Consider the following 15000-nt stretch of genomic DNA (forward strand, 5'->3'; position numbering starts at 1 on the left):
ACTGGATTTCTATGTCTGGTATTATGTATTTGCTTGCTATTGGGTTAGTGCAGTATTGTGGAGTCCCATGAGCTGATCTAAGGCCAGGTGGGTCAGGATTTGAGGAGGGCAAACATATTCAGATAGTGCAGACAGAGCAGCCCCCCCTCCCACCACACACACACACACACACACACACACACACACACAGTAATTGATTGGAAGATAATGTACATTGTCTGTCTCAATCATTGAGCCTTTCTGTGCAACTAACATTGATTCCATCGAATTAAAATGTAACCGACACTTAGGAATGATGTGTCTGACAAAAATAATAGTCTGAGACCTCACCTCAGTGTCTGTAGTTGACAGTGTGGACTCCCCAGTCCAGGAGAGAGCAGCTTCACCCCCCCGTCACCTAGATCATTATTACTGAGGTCCAGCTCTCTCAGGTGGCAGGAGTCTGAGCTGAGAGCTGAGGCCAACGCTTCACAGCATCTCTCTGTGAGGTGACATCCTTTCAACCTGAATGAGGAATACAAATAAATACATGTAGCCAAACGATCACTGTGGTGCAAGAATTCATGAGTGAGAGTTATAATTGCTCTCAACAGGGGAGCAAACAACCATGGATACATTTGTAGTCACTGGATTTCTCCTTCTGATATAATGTATTTGGTAGCTATTGGGGTAGTGCAGTATTGTGTGAGCTGATCTAAGGCCAGGTGGGTCAGGATTTGACGAGGGCAAACATATTCACAGGGTGCAGACAGAGCAGCCACCCCGCCACCACACGCACGCACGCACGCACGCACGCACGCACGCACGCACATTATATAGTAATTGATTGGAAGATAATGTGCATTGTCTGTCTCAATTATTGAACCTTTCTTTGCAATTATCATTGATTCCATAGAATGATAATGTAGCACACTTAGGAATGATGTGTCTGGTAACAAGAATAGTCTCAGACCTCACCTCAGTGTCTGTTGTTGACAGTGTGGACTCCCCAGTCCAGCAGAGAGCAGCTTCACCCCCCAGTCACCTAGATCATTATTACTGAGGTCCAGCTCTCTCAGGTGGCAGGAGTCTGAGCTGAGAGCTGAGGCCAATGCTTCACAGCATCTCTTTGTGAGGTGACATCCATTCAGCCTGAATGAGGAATACAAATAAATACATGCAGCCAAACCATCACTGTGGTGCAAGAATTCATAAGTGAGAGTTATACTTGCTCTCAACGGGGGAGCAAGCAACCATGGATACATTTGTAGTGACTGGATTTCTCCGTCTGGTATAATGTATTTGCTTGCTATTGGGTTAGTGCAGTATTGTGTAGTCCCATGAGCTGATCTAAGGCCAGGTTGGTCAGGATTTGATGAGAGTAAAGTTATTCAGAGAGTGAAGACAGAGCAGCCCCCCCTGCCACCGCGCGCACACGCACACACACACACACACACACACACACACATACACACACACACACACACACAAACACACACACACACACACACATATACATACACACACACACAGACATTATATAGTAATTGATTGGAAGATAATGTACATTGTCTGTCTCATTCATTGAGCCTTTCTGTGCAAGTATCATTGATTCCATCGAATTAAAATGTTACTGACACTTAGAAATGATGCGTCTGGCAACAAGAATAGTCTGAGACCTCACCTCAGTGTCTGTAGTTGACAGTGTGGACTCCCCAGTCCAGCAGAGAGCAGCTTCACCCCCCCGTCACCTAGATCATTGTGACTGAGGTCCAGCTCTCTCAGGTGGCAGGAGTCTGAGCTGAGAGCTGAGGCCAACGCTTCATAGCATCTCTCTGTGAGGTGACATCCATTCAGCCTGAATGAGGAATAAATACAAGCATCAAGTCTTTTTAACTCAGAGAAAAATTTACATATGTAATGTGTTCTATCATTTCCAGTTGAATGTCGCCGCACCTAATTACAATATAATGACATTTTCGGGATTTTAACATAGAACAACATGTTTTCTAATCATTTAACTTCATTTCAAAGGTGAAATCATCATGTATCCATACTTTTCATGCCTTAAATAATGGATAGAGCTTTCAGTTGGAGATGAGTGGTGAGCTCCTTCCAACTGCACCAACTGTAAACTCACTGGCTAGAGAACTGACTCATTCCACTTTCACTAAAATAAAGCTGACAAACTCATTAGCTGAACTGTGAACACAGCCAGCCATGTTATTATATATGCTACCTATGTTATTTGCTTAATGTCAGACCAAAAGTCTTCATTTGAGCCGCGGTGTGAGTATCCGTGGTAGCGCCAGTGGATTTCGATAGTCTTAAAAACGTCAGGAGTGTATTTCTCCAAACCAGTGTTCAGTACTCCGACTGGAAATGGCTCTTTCTACCTCATTATTGGTAGTCGAGACACAAAGCGACTGAACATGTTGGAGCAAGTCGTATATTTGTGTGTCAATAAAACATGAAACATAAGTGTGCAATCAATTTATGAATGACTTTTGACCATGTGATCAATAACTCAGTTTCTTCCATTTAATCCGTAAATCATAATAAGTGATCACATACTCCATTCATCGCTCAAGTATCAATACAGTGTTTTGTCCATCTACTTACAGTGCCGTCTTAGAGGCTGTGACCATTGGCAGCAGCCTCAGAAGACCCTCTTCTGATCTAGAGTACTTCTTCAGGTCAAACACATCCAGCTCCTCTTCTGAAGTCAGCAACACAAAGACCAGAGCTGACCACTGTGCAGGTGAGAGTTGGGCTTCTGAGAGACGTCCTGAGCTCAGGGAGCTTTTGATCTCCTCCACTAGAGAATTGTCATTCAGCTCATTCAGACAGTGGAACAGATTGATGCACCTCTCTGGAGAGGGATTCTCCCTGATCTTCTCCTTGATATACTTGACTGTTTCCTCAATGGTCTGTGAGCTGCTTCCTGTCTGTGTCAGAAGGCCTCGTAGGAGATTCTGATTGGCCTCCAGTGAGAGGCCCAGAAGGAAGCGCAGGAACAGGTCCAGGTGACCATTCTTACTCTGTAAGGCCTTGTCCACTGCACTCTTGTGTAAGTCGACCAGAGGTGTGCGTCTCAGTGATGACCATAGCTTCATGGATGAGGATTTTTGTTTGACCAGTGGATTCTCATTGCTGTGGTTGCATGTGAGGAACACATATAAAGCAGCTAGAAACTCCTGGATGCTCAGATGCACAAAGCTGAACACTTTGTGCAGCCCACACTCCTCTCTGAAGATCTGAGTGCACACTCCCGAGTACACTGAGGCCTCTGTGACATCAATGCCACACTCTCTCAAGTCTTCTTCATAGAAGATCAGATTGCCATTTTCCAGCTGATTGAAGGCCAGTTTTCCCAGTGACAGAATTAGCTCTTTATCCCACTGTGGATTTCTGTCATGGTCTCCAAGGTACTTCACATTTCTCTGTTGGGTCTGAAATACCAGGAAGTGTGTGTACATCTGTGTCAGAGTCTTGGGCATCTCTCCTCTCTCTGCTTCACCCAACAGTCTCTCTAGGGTAGTGGCTGAGAGCCAACAGAACACTGGTATGTGGCACATGATGTGGAGGCTCCTTGATGACTTCATGTGTGTGTTGATTCTGCTGGCCAGGTTCTCATCACTGATTCTCTTCCTGAAGTACTCCTCCTTCTGTGGGTTGTTGAACCCTCGTACCTCTGTCACCTGGTCAACACACTCAGGAGGGATCTGATTGGCTGCTGCAGGTCGGGAGGTTATCCAGAGGAGAGCAGAGGGAAGCAGATTCCCCTTGATGAGGTTTGTTAGCAGCACGTCCACTGAGGTTGACTCTGTGGCATCACAACATGTCTCGTTGTTCCGGAAGTCTAGAGGAAGTCGACACTCATCCAGACCATCAAAGATGAACAGTACTTTATACTTGTCAAAGTTGGATATTCTTGTTTCTTTTATTTCAATGAAGAAATGACCAAGAAGTTCATTCAAACAGCATTTCTTCTCTTTCATTAAATTCAGCTCCCGAAAAGGAAGTGGAAATATGAACTGGACATCCTGATTGGCTTTTCCTTCAGCCCAGTCCGTAATGAACTTCTGAGTTGAGACTGTTTTTCCAATGCCAGCGACTCCCTTTGTCAGCACATTTCTCATTGGTTTGTCTTGTCCAGGTAAAGGCTTGAAGATGTCGTTGCATTTGATTGGTGTCTCCTGTGTTGCTGGTCTCCTGGATGCTGTCTCAATCTGTCTGACCTCATGTTCGTTATTGACCTCTCCACTTCCACCCTCTGTGATGTAGACCTCTGTGTAGACCTTATCGAGAAGTATTGGGTTGCCTTGCTTAGCTATTCCCTCAAACACACACTGAAACTTCGTCTTCAGGGTGGACTTGAGTTCATGTTGGCACACCACAGCCAGCTCACCTGAATGACAAAACAATTTACAAAATATTCCTGGCACACTTTACATTAAGTTGACCCAGTGCCCTCAGTAACTGTAAATATATATTGCATTGCAGTGAGTGCATACATTCAGTATATATGATCCCAGCAGGAATCAAACCCACAACCTAAGCATTATTAAAGCCATGCTATATTGACTGAGCCACAGAGGACCACATGTTGTATTAATTAACAAGTTGTTATATAGTAGTTGATTTTTAATTAATTATATAGTAATTAATTACATAGTATGTAGTGTAGTTGAATGATATATTACTACACGTGTTGGAAAGAACAGTCCTTATTCCATCTGTGTTATAGGAAACTGTCCAAACCCATTACTCTGCAATTATACAGTAACAAACAATCTTGTTACTGGAGTAATTACAGAGACACCAAGTTATAGAGGCAACATAATATAAAGAGTGACCAAATGGGGATATACATCATAATTACAGTTAGTGGTGTTTGTATTTCCAATAATATTTCAGCCCAGTAACACTTCTCTGTGAAAACACATGAGGTCTCTTACGTTTCTCCAGTGTGTCAGCGAGCTCCTTCTGGTTCATGTTCCTCAGGACGTGCAGTGTGATCTTCAGAGCCCCTTCTCTGGCACTGCTCTCCTGCTTCTCTTCTTCTTCATCATCCACCACTTGCTCTTTCTCCCCCTGACTCTCAAAGCACTCTGGGTAGTCTTGAGAAATAAGCCTCTTGAACCTCTTCAGCTCATTTCTCAGTAAAGTGATGACATTGTCTTCAAGCGACTGAAACATTTAGAAAAATAAAGTGGAGTGAGATAGACAATTATGGGTAAACCTTTACACACAGTAGAGAGACTAAATACAAAAAACACTTGACTTTGGCATGCAATTGAAACAAGAAAAAAAAAATTTTATATGGGGATGACTTTGCCACCTTCAATGTCATACTTTTTATTTAGCTCACCCTGAATATGGAGGCCAGTTCACTTTGACTCTGGACAGACTGACCACTGGGAATCTCTGACTCTGGTCTCTCCACCTGGTCACTGGGGATTCTGGGTAAAAACAAGAAATAAGCAGATGTCTTTATCCAAAGAAGTGTGAATGAGGCCCAGTTTCTCAAATAGAATAACTTCAGAGTGTATACCGCTAAACATAGTTCCTGGGTCAGATGAATATTACAAAAAACTGACATTGGTGGACGTTTTAGTCAGTCCAAATTAATATATCTGTATGGTCAGTAGCTTTTAGGTTTTTAGTGTCCATCTCCCAACAGGATCCACTCTCCTCCTCCGTGGACATGCCTTCTAGTGAGTGTTGTAACACTGTCTGTTGCTACAGAATGCATTGAACAACAGTATATCTACATTCCTGTGTCGAACACAAAGACACCAACATTCTCACATTCATTAACAGGAGACAGTGAACAGCACACTCTGAGGACCTCATGAAACAAAGAGGTGGCGTAGTCTAGCAGTTAGTTCATCACATCCCCCATGATACACCTACCCTTGTTCAGCAGTGACGGTTCCTTGTCTGAAGTGTATTGGACGGCCCATAGAGTGGTCACTCTTCATGGACACACAGTTGGGTACAGCTGAGGCTGGTCTCTCCTGCTGGACCCTGTCAAACACAAAGACACCAACATTCTCACATTCATTAACAGGAGACAATGAACAGCACATGTTCATGAGTGGGTATCTGTGTTGTCAGACACCAATATTCTCACATGTTTAACAGAAGATAATGGATGTCATGTGTTCATATGAGTGTGTGTTTGTGTGTTGTTAGAATATTGACTACGTGAAACAAACAGGTGGCGTAGTCTAGCTGTTAGTTCATCACATCCCCCATGATACACCTACCATTGTTTAGCAGTGCTGGTTCCTTGTCTGAAGTGTATTGGACGGCCCATAGAGTGGTCACTCTTCATGGACACACAGCTAGGTACAGGTGAGGCTTGTCTCTCCTGCTGGACCCTGTCAAACACAAAGACACCAACATTCTCACATTCATTAACAGGAGACAATGAACAGCACATGTTCATGAGTGGGTATCTGTGTTGTCAGACACCAATATTCTCATATGTTTAACAGAAGATAATGGATGTCATGTGTTCATATGAGTGTGTGTTTGTGTGTTGTTAGAATATTGACTACGTGAAACAAACAGGTGGCGTAGTCTAGCTGTTAGTTCATCACATCCCCCATGATACACCTACCATTGTTTAGCAGTGCTGGTTCCTTGTCTGAAGTGTATTGGATGGTCCATAGAGTGGTCACTCTTCATGGACACACAGCTAGGTACAGGTGAGGCTGGTCTCTCCTGCTGGACCCTGCATTACAAGGTGGAGTTGTGTTTTTAAATGTGCCATATGAGCTGAGCTTCGAGAGCCAGTTCCACAGCAGGGTGGCATTGTGAAGGACAGAGTGTTAATGAACGTGTCTTTGTTTCATTCAGGGGATCCCCATTACCATGGAGGGTTGGGGTGCGCTGGGAGGAGGAGAGTGGGGACGGTGTAACCAGTCCAAATTAATATATCTGTATTGTCAGTAGCTTTTAGGTTTTTAGTGGCCATCTCCCTCCAGGATCCACTCTCCTTCTCCGTGGACACTCCTTCTAGTGAGTGTTGTAACACTGTCTGTTGCTCCAGTATGCATTGAACTACAGTATATCTACATTCCTCTGTCTAACATTAATCTGGTTATGAATGAAGTATCTGTCATCATCATCATCATCATCATCATCAGTATCATAATCTTCATGGTAAATGCCCTCCAGAGACTCTTGTCTTACCCCATGTCTTCAACCTCCGCAGAGAGACTCATTTTCGAGGCAGTGGTCCCCTCCTCTTTCTCCCCAGAGAGACTCATTTTAGAGGCAGTGGTCCCCTCCTCTCTCTCCCCAGAGAGACTCATTTTAGAGGCAGTGGTCCCCTCCTCTCTCTCCCCAGAGAGACTCATTTTAGAGGCAGTGGTCCCCTCCTCTCTCTCCCCAGAGAGACTCATTTTAGAGGCAGTGGTCCCCTCCTCTCTCTCCTCTCCTCAAAGAACCTCCTGCTATAAACCCAATGAACACACGCAGCACGTTAAAGGAGACCAAAGACCACACACACACACACACACACACACACACACACACACACTCACGCACGATTTTCATGCTGCAGGAAATAAACATAAAAGAATGACCGAATGATTTCCCTATTATATGAAATTAAATGAATATTTCATTGATGATGTGATGTGGGACTCACTCAACAAGGTCTATGCAGGGTTCAAGAGTCACGGTTGTCTGCTGGTCCAGGACAAGTTCTAGGCAGGGTTCAACAGTCGCGGTTGTCTGCTGGTCCAGGACAAGGTCAATGTCTGGTCAGACAACTGGAATGTTGAGTCAACTTGTCTGAAGGGAGAAGCAAATCTTCAGCAACAGTTCTTTGTAACTGACTCGGTCAACGCCTCCCATTTCCTGTACAACGTGTAGTAGAGAGCTGCGTGTGTCGAGGAGGGCCACATCTCTCTCTCCTCTTCCCTCTGTACCGAGCCGAGCTTCTCCTTTCTACTCTGAGGAGGTGTGTACACCATATAGACTAGGGTAGATTTTCTGATTCACTGTCAGATAGAGATATATAATATGTACACATATACAGTATATATATTAAAAATAATGTGATTGTTTTTTTTTTGTGAGCTATCCCTTGTGAGCTATCCCAGGGAGGAGGTCCAGCACCTAACAGTGTGGTGCACCGACAACAACTTCCTGGCTCTCAACACCAGGAATGCCAAAGAGCTCATTGTGGACTCCAGGAAGTCAAAAGCTGGCACACACACCCCCATCCTCATCAACGGGACTGATGTGGAGCGAGTCACCAGCTTCAAGTTTCTGGGTGTCCGCATCTCTGAGGATCTCTCCTGGACTGTCAACACCTCTACCCTGATCAAGAAGGCTCACCAGCTTTCTTCTTCCTGAGGAGACTAAAGAAGGTCCATCTGTCTCCTCAGATCCTGGTGCACTTCTACCGCTGCACCATCAAGAGCATCCTCACTACCTTTTCCTCTGACCGGAAGCACTGCAGAGGGTTGTGAAAACTGCCCAACGCATCACCGGGTCCACACTCCACTCCATTGAGGCTGTCCAAGGCAAGCGATGCTTGCGTAAGGCACGCAGCATCGTCAAGGACAGTTCTCACCCCAACCACAGACTGTTCAACCCACTCCCCTCCGGGAGGCGCTACAGGTCTCTCCGTACCCGAACAAGCAGGTTCAGAGGAAGCTTCTTCCCTGCGGGTGTCACCCTACTGAACTCCAACTCTGCCCCTAGGTGACAACCTACTTACACCCCCCCCCCCCCGGACAATTGTACTACTCTTACCCTATAGCATTCCTATAAACTGTACATACTGTATCTTCACTTATACACACTGCTCTTATACTATATACTACTGCTCTTCTGTACATATCTGTCTATGCTGTTCATAATGCACATATCATTATTTTTGACTCATCTTAGAATGCTACTGTTAATACACTACACAGACTGTCCATATCTGTTTGTACTCTTCATACTGCATTCCATATTTATTCTGCTTATTTACTCTGCTTATAATATTACTGTTAATGCATATACTGCTTATACTGCTTACTTATACAGCTCATATACTGCTTATATTGTTCATACTGCATTCTATATTTATTCTGCTTATAATGTTACTGTTAATACATGTACTGCTTATACTGCACTACTTATACTGCTCATATACTGCTTATACTGCACTACCTGTATATATTGTTCACATTGTCTGCTTTTTTTGCACTTCTGGTTAGACGCTAACTGCATTTCGTTGGCTCTGTACTTGTACTCTGCACAATGACAATAAAGTTGAATCAAATCTAATCTAATCTAATGCAGTAAGAATGTCCAGTAGGCGTCAATCAACGCTATTTTCCATTGTAAACTGGCAGATGAAGGCAGCTCAGCCTGAATATGGAGGCCAGGTCAGTTTGACTCTGGACCGTAACTGTTAATATCATCTGGTACATCATAGTCATAGTACCCTCCCTTCCTGGTTAATAATCAACAACAACATGTACACTTACACAACTTTTACTGCTCAGTATCATAGCTCACACCACACCACACTACACTACACGACACACCACTACACTACACAACACACCACACTAAAACACACCACACCACACCACACCAAACACAACACTACACACCACACAACACAACACAACACAACACAACACAACACACAACGCAAACCACACTATACACTTTCTCTGTCTTTTTCTCCCTCTCCCTACCTCTCTTCCTCCCTCTTCATCCCTCCGTCCCTCTCTCCCTCCCTACCTCCCTGCTTCACTCGCTCTCTCTCTCTCTTTCTTTCCCTCTCTCTCTCTCTCCCTCCCTCTCTCTCTCCCTCCCTACCTCTTCTCCCCATCCAATCTCTCTTTCTCTTTCCCTCTTTCTGTCTTTTTCTCTCTTTCCCTCCCTACCCCCCTCTCTCCCTCTACCTCCCACCCTCTCTCCATCTCTCCCTACGTCCCTTCCTCTCTCCCTCCCTCTTTCTCCCTCACTCCCTCTCTCCCACCCTACCTCCCTCTCTCCCTCCTTCACTCACTCTCTCTCTCTTTCTCTCCCTCTCTCTCTCTCTCTCTTCCTCTTTCTCCCTCCCTCTCTCCCTCCTTCACTCGCTCTGTCTCTCTCTCTCTCTCTCTCTCTCTCTGTCACAATCTCTCTCTCTTTCTTTCACTCCCCTCCCTTTCCTCCCTCCCTCTGTGCCTCTCTCTCCCTACATGCCTTTCTCTCCCTCCCTCCTCTCTCCATCCCATCTCTCTTCCTCCCTCCCTACCTCTCCCTACTACTCTCCCTCCCTCTCTCCCTCCCTCTCTCCCTCCATCCTCTCCCTCCCCCCCCTCTCTCCATCCCTCTCTCCCTCCCTCCCTCCAACCCCTTCCTATCTCCCTCCCTCCCTGCCTCCCTCCCTTCTCTCTCTCCCTCCCTCTATCCCTCCCTCTCTCCCTCCCTCCTTTCTCTCATTCTCTCCTTCCCTCCCTCCCTCTCTCCCTCCCTCTCTCCCTCCCTTCTCTCTCTCCCTCTCTCCCTCTCTCTATCCCTCCCTCTCTCCCTCCCTCCCTCCCTCCCTCCCTCCTCTCTCTCATTCTCTCCTTCCCTCCCTCCCTCCCTCACTCCCTCTATCCCTCCGTCTGGCACCAACAACTATGCCACGTTCAAAGTCACTTAAATCACCTTTCTTCCCCATTCTGATGCTCAGTTTGAACTTCAGCAGGTTGTCTTGTTGTCTTGCCTAAATGCATTGAGTTGCTGCCATGTGATTGGCTGATTAGATATTTGTGTTAAAGACCAGTTGAACAGGTGTACCTAATAAAGTGGCCGGTGAGTGTATATATATATAATATGTATAATATAATATAAAAAAAAAAGATTATTTTTATGATGAAGCCAGCTCAGCCTAAATATGGAGGCCAGGTCAGTTTGACTCTGGACCATAACTGTTAATATCAGATGATACATCATAGTCATAGTACCCTCTCTTCCTGGTTAATAATCAACAACAACATGTACACTTACACAACTTTTACTGTTCAGTATCATAGCTCACACTACACCACACCACACTAAAACACTACACACCACACCACACCACACCAAACACAACACTACACAACACAACACACACAACACACCACACCAAACACCACACCACACCACACCACACCACAACGCAACACAACAAACCACACAAAACACTTTCTGTCTTTTTCACTCTCTCCCTCTACCTCCCCCCCTCTCTCCCTCTACCTCTCTCCCTCCCTCCCTCTCTCCCTCCCTACCTCCCTCTCTCCCTCCTTCACTCTCTTTTTTTCTCCCTCTCTCTCTCTCCCTACCTCTTCTCCCCATCCAATCTCTCTCTCTCTTTCCCTCTTTCTGTCTTTTTCTCTCTCTCCCTCCCTACCCCCCTCTCTCCCTCTACCTCTCACCCTCTCTCCCTCTCTCCATATCTCCCTTCCTCTCTCCCTCCCTCTTTCTCCCTCCCTCCCTCTCTGCCTCCCTACCTCCCTCTCTCCCTCCTTCACTCACTCTCTCTCTCTTTCTCTCCCTCCCTCTCTCTCTCTCTCTCTCTGTCACAATCTCTCTCTCTCTTTCTTTCACTCCCCTCCCTTTCCTCCCTCCCTCCCTCCTCTTGCTCTCCCTCTGTGCCTCTCTCTCCTTCCGTGCCTCTCTCTCTTCCTCTGTACCTCTCTCTCCCTCCCTCCTCTCTCCATCCCATCTCTCTTGCTCCCTCCCTACCTCTCTCTACTACTCTCCCTCCCTCTCTCCCTCCATCCTCTCCCTCCCCCCCCTTTCCCTCCCTCTCTCCCTCCCCTTCCTATCTCCCTCCTCTCCCTCCCTCTCTGCCTCCCTCTCTTCTCTCTCTCCCTCTATCTCTCCCTCTCTCCCTCCCTCTATCCCTCCTCTATCTCATTCTCTCCCTCCCTCCCTCCCTCCCTCCTCTCTCTCATTCTCTCCCTCCCTCCCTCCCTCACTCCCTCTATCCCTCCGTCTGGCACCAACAACTATGCCACGTTCAAAGTCACTTAAATCACCTTTCTTCCCCATTCTGATGCTCAGTTTGAACTTCAGCAGGTTGTCTTGTTGTCTTGCCTAAATGCATTGAGTTGCTGCCATGTGATGATTAGATATTTGTGTTAAAGAGCAGTTGAACAGGTGAACCTAATAAAGTGGCCGGTGAGTGTATATATATATATATATATATATATATATATATGTATAATATAAGATAACAAATAAAAAAAGATTATTTTTATGATCTATCCCTTTAATGCAGTAAGAATGTCCAGTAGGCGTCAATCAAAGCTATTCTCCATTTTAAACTGGCAGATGAAACCAGCTCAGCCTGAAAATGGAGGCCATGTCAGTTTGACTCTGGACCATAACTGTTAATATCAGATGATAAATTATAGTCAAAGTCTTAGTCATCATAGCCTCCCATCCTGGTTAATTATCAACAACAGCATGTACACTTACACAACTTTTACTGCTCAGGATCATAGCTCACACTACACCACACCACACCACACTACACAACACAACACTACACTACACTACACTACACTACACTAGACACAACACTACACTACACTACACAACACTACACTACACACACAACACAACACTACACTACACACCACACACAACACAACACACAACACCACACCACACCACACCACAACACAACACAACAAACAAACCACAACACCACAAGTACACTTTACCAGCAGAGCACACTCTTCCTGGTTAATGATCAACAAGAACCATAAACAGTTATATGATTTTTACTGCTCAGGATCACATGATTTTCATGCTGCAGGAAATAAACTTAAAAGAATGACCAAAGCAAAAATCAGACTAGAAATTGGATGATTGATGTGTTGATGGGTTGATGATGTGATGTGGGACTCACTCAACAAGGTCTATGCAGGGTTCAAGAGTCACGGTTGTCTGCTGATCCAGGACAAGGTCTAGGTAGGGTTCAACAGTCACGGTTGTCTGCTGGTCCAGGACAAGCCGACAGTACCAACTAGAAGAAGACTGAACTGTAAAGGAATGTAACAATCAATATAAAACAACAGAGGCTTGAATGTTACAAGTACAGGAAATTATCAATACAATTACACAGTTAAATGTGTCTCCCCTCATCCTCTCTGACCTGACTCGGTCAACGCCTCCCATTTGCTGTACAACGTGTATGTGGGGGGACATGTAGCGTTCGGCCTGTAGAGGGAGCTACAGGACCGTGGCCAGGGTTGTGTCGGCGAGGCTTCGTTGCACACCTGTTGCAAATGAAACCTCGTTGGCTAAGTGCTTAAGATGTGTGTGCCTTTGTCGTTTCAGTAGAAGGGCTGGGAACGAGAGCGGTTTGCCAGAGAGAGGACGACTGTAAAACCGCGAAAACGTTGAGACGGGCTGAAAAGACTAAGTGTATATGATAATAAACGGGACAAAATCCCTCACCGAAATACTGCGTCTGCCTCTGTGTACAACGGACTCTGTTACAGTGTAGTAGAGAGCTGCGTGTGTCGAGGAGGGCCACATCTCTCTCTCCTCTTCCCCCTGTGCCGGGCAGAGCTTCTCCTTTCTACTCTGAGGAGGTGTGTACACCATATAGACTAGGATAGATTCTCTGATTCTCTGTCAGATAGAGATATACTATATATAATGTTACAACAAAAAACAAATTGTGATGTATCCCTTTAATGCAGTAAGAATGTCCAGTAGACGTCAATCAAAGCTATTTTCCATTTTCTCACACCACACTACACTATACACCACTACTCACACAACACTACACAACACACCACACCACACCACACCACACCACACCACACTACACTACACTACACTACACACACAACACACCACACTAAAACGCTACACACCACACCACACCACACACAACGCAACACAACAAACCACACTATACACTTTCTCTGTCTTTTTCTCTCTCTCCCTCTACCTCCCACCCTCTCTCCCTACCTCCCTTCCTCTCTCCCTCCCTCTTTCTCCCTCCCTCCCTACCTCCCTCTCTCCCTCCCTCTCTCCCTCCCTCCCTCTCTCCCTCCCTACCTCTTCTCCCCATCTAATCTCTTTCTCTCTCTCTCTTTCCCTCTTTCTGTCTTTTTCTCTCTCTCCCTCTACGTCCCCCCCCCTCTCCCTATACCTCCCACCCTATCTCCCTCTCTCCCTACCTCCCTTCCTGTCTCCCTCCCTCTTTCTCTCTCCCTACCTCCCTTCCTCTCTCCCTCCCTCTTTCTCCCTACCTCCCTCTCCCCCTCCTTCACTCGCTCTCTCTCTCTCTTTCTCTCTCTCCCTCTCTCTCTCTCTCTCTCTCTCTGTCACAATCTCTCTCTCTCTTTCTTTCACTCCCCTCCCTTTCCTCCTCTTGTTCTGGTTAATTATTAACAACAACATGTACACTTACACAACTTTTACTGCTCAGTATCATAGCTCACACCACACAACACTACACTACACAACACTACACTACACTACACTACACACCACAACACTACAAACCACACTACAGAACACACAACAACACAACAGACCACACCACACCACACCACAACACTACACAGAACACAACACAACACAATACCACAAGTACACTTTTCCAGCAGAGCACACTCTCCCTGGTTAATGATCAACAAGAACCATAAACAGTCATATGATTTTAACTGCTCAGGATTACAGTTTATACAACACAACACTCACAGTGAACATTTCCATCACAGTTCAATCTTGTTAAATATGACGAATCATCAACAAGAGAGTTTCTCACGTTTCTCTTGTTCTGGCTTGGTTGTGGACACACGTTGGAGCTCATCCCTTAGCTGTTACACAGGAGAGTGTCCCTGCTCCGTGATTCCCAGTCACCCCTTAGAGACTTGGTACTCGACTCCTTAGTCTCCAACAGCAGCCATCGTCTCCAGAGTAAAGAGAAAACAGAGCTTTGCTGCCTAACTGATCATTCTGGTCCTTTTAGATTGGTCGTCTGCAGTTCTCCACTCTGTCTGTCAG

The 15000-nt window shown here is 45.7% G+C and overlaps 1 protein-coding gene across 1 annotated transcript in view; it reads right to left on the reverse strand.

The window, feature by feature from the left end:
* The window catches only part of LOC310823702 (uncharacterized protein), a 32615-nt gene that overhangs the window by 6193 nt on the left and 11422 nt on the right, over window positions 1-15000 (reverse strand). The window contains exons 3-14 of the mRNA XM_083696557.1: window positions 12884-13016; window positions 7646-7791; window positions 7186-7448; window positions 6611-6724; window positions 6255-6368; window positions 5899-6012; window positions 5354-5444; window positions 4941-5172; window positions 2602-4390; window positions 1664-1837; window positions 958-1131; window positions 331-504 (exon numbers count right to left, since the gene is read on the reverse strand). Of these exons, the coding sequence (XP_083552683.1) occupies window positions 331-504; window positions 958-1131; window positions 1664-1837; window positions 2602-4390; window positions 4941-5172; window positions 5354-5444; window positions 5899-6012; window positions 6255-6368; window positions 6611-6724; window positions 7186-7397 (3188 nt within the window). The 5' untranslated portion in view covers window positions 7398-7448; window positions 7646-7791; window positions 12884-13016. The remainder of the gene's footprint in view (window positions 1-330; window positions 505-957; window positions 1132-1663; window positions 1838-2601; window positions 4391-4940; window positions 5173-5353; window positions 5445-5898; window positions 6013-6254; window positions 6369-6610; window positions 6725-7185; window positions 7449-7645; window positions 7792-12883; window positions 13017-15000) is intronic.

This window comes from Argentina silus, assembly GCF_951799395.1.
Source record: "Argentina silus genome assembly, chromosome: Y".
NCBI lineage: Eukaryota > Metazoa > Chordata > Actinopteri > Argentiniformes > Argentinidae > Argentina > Argentina silus.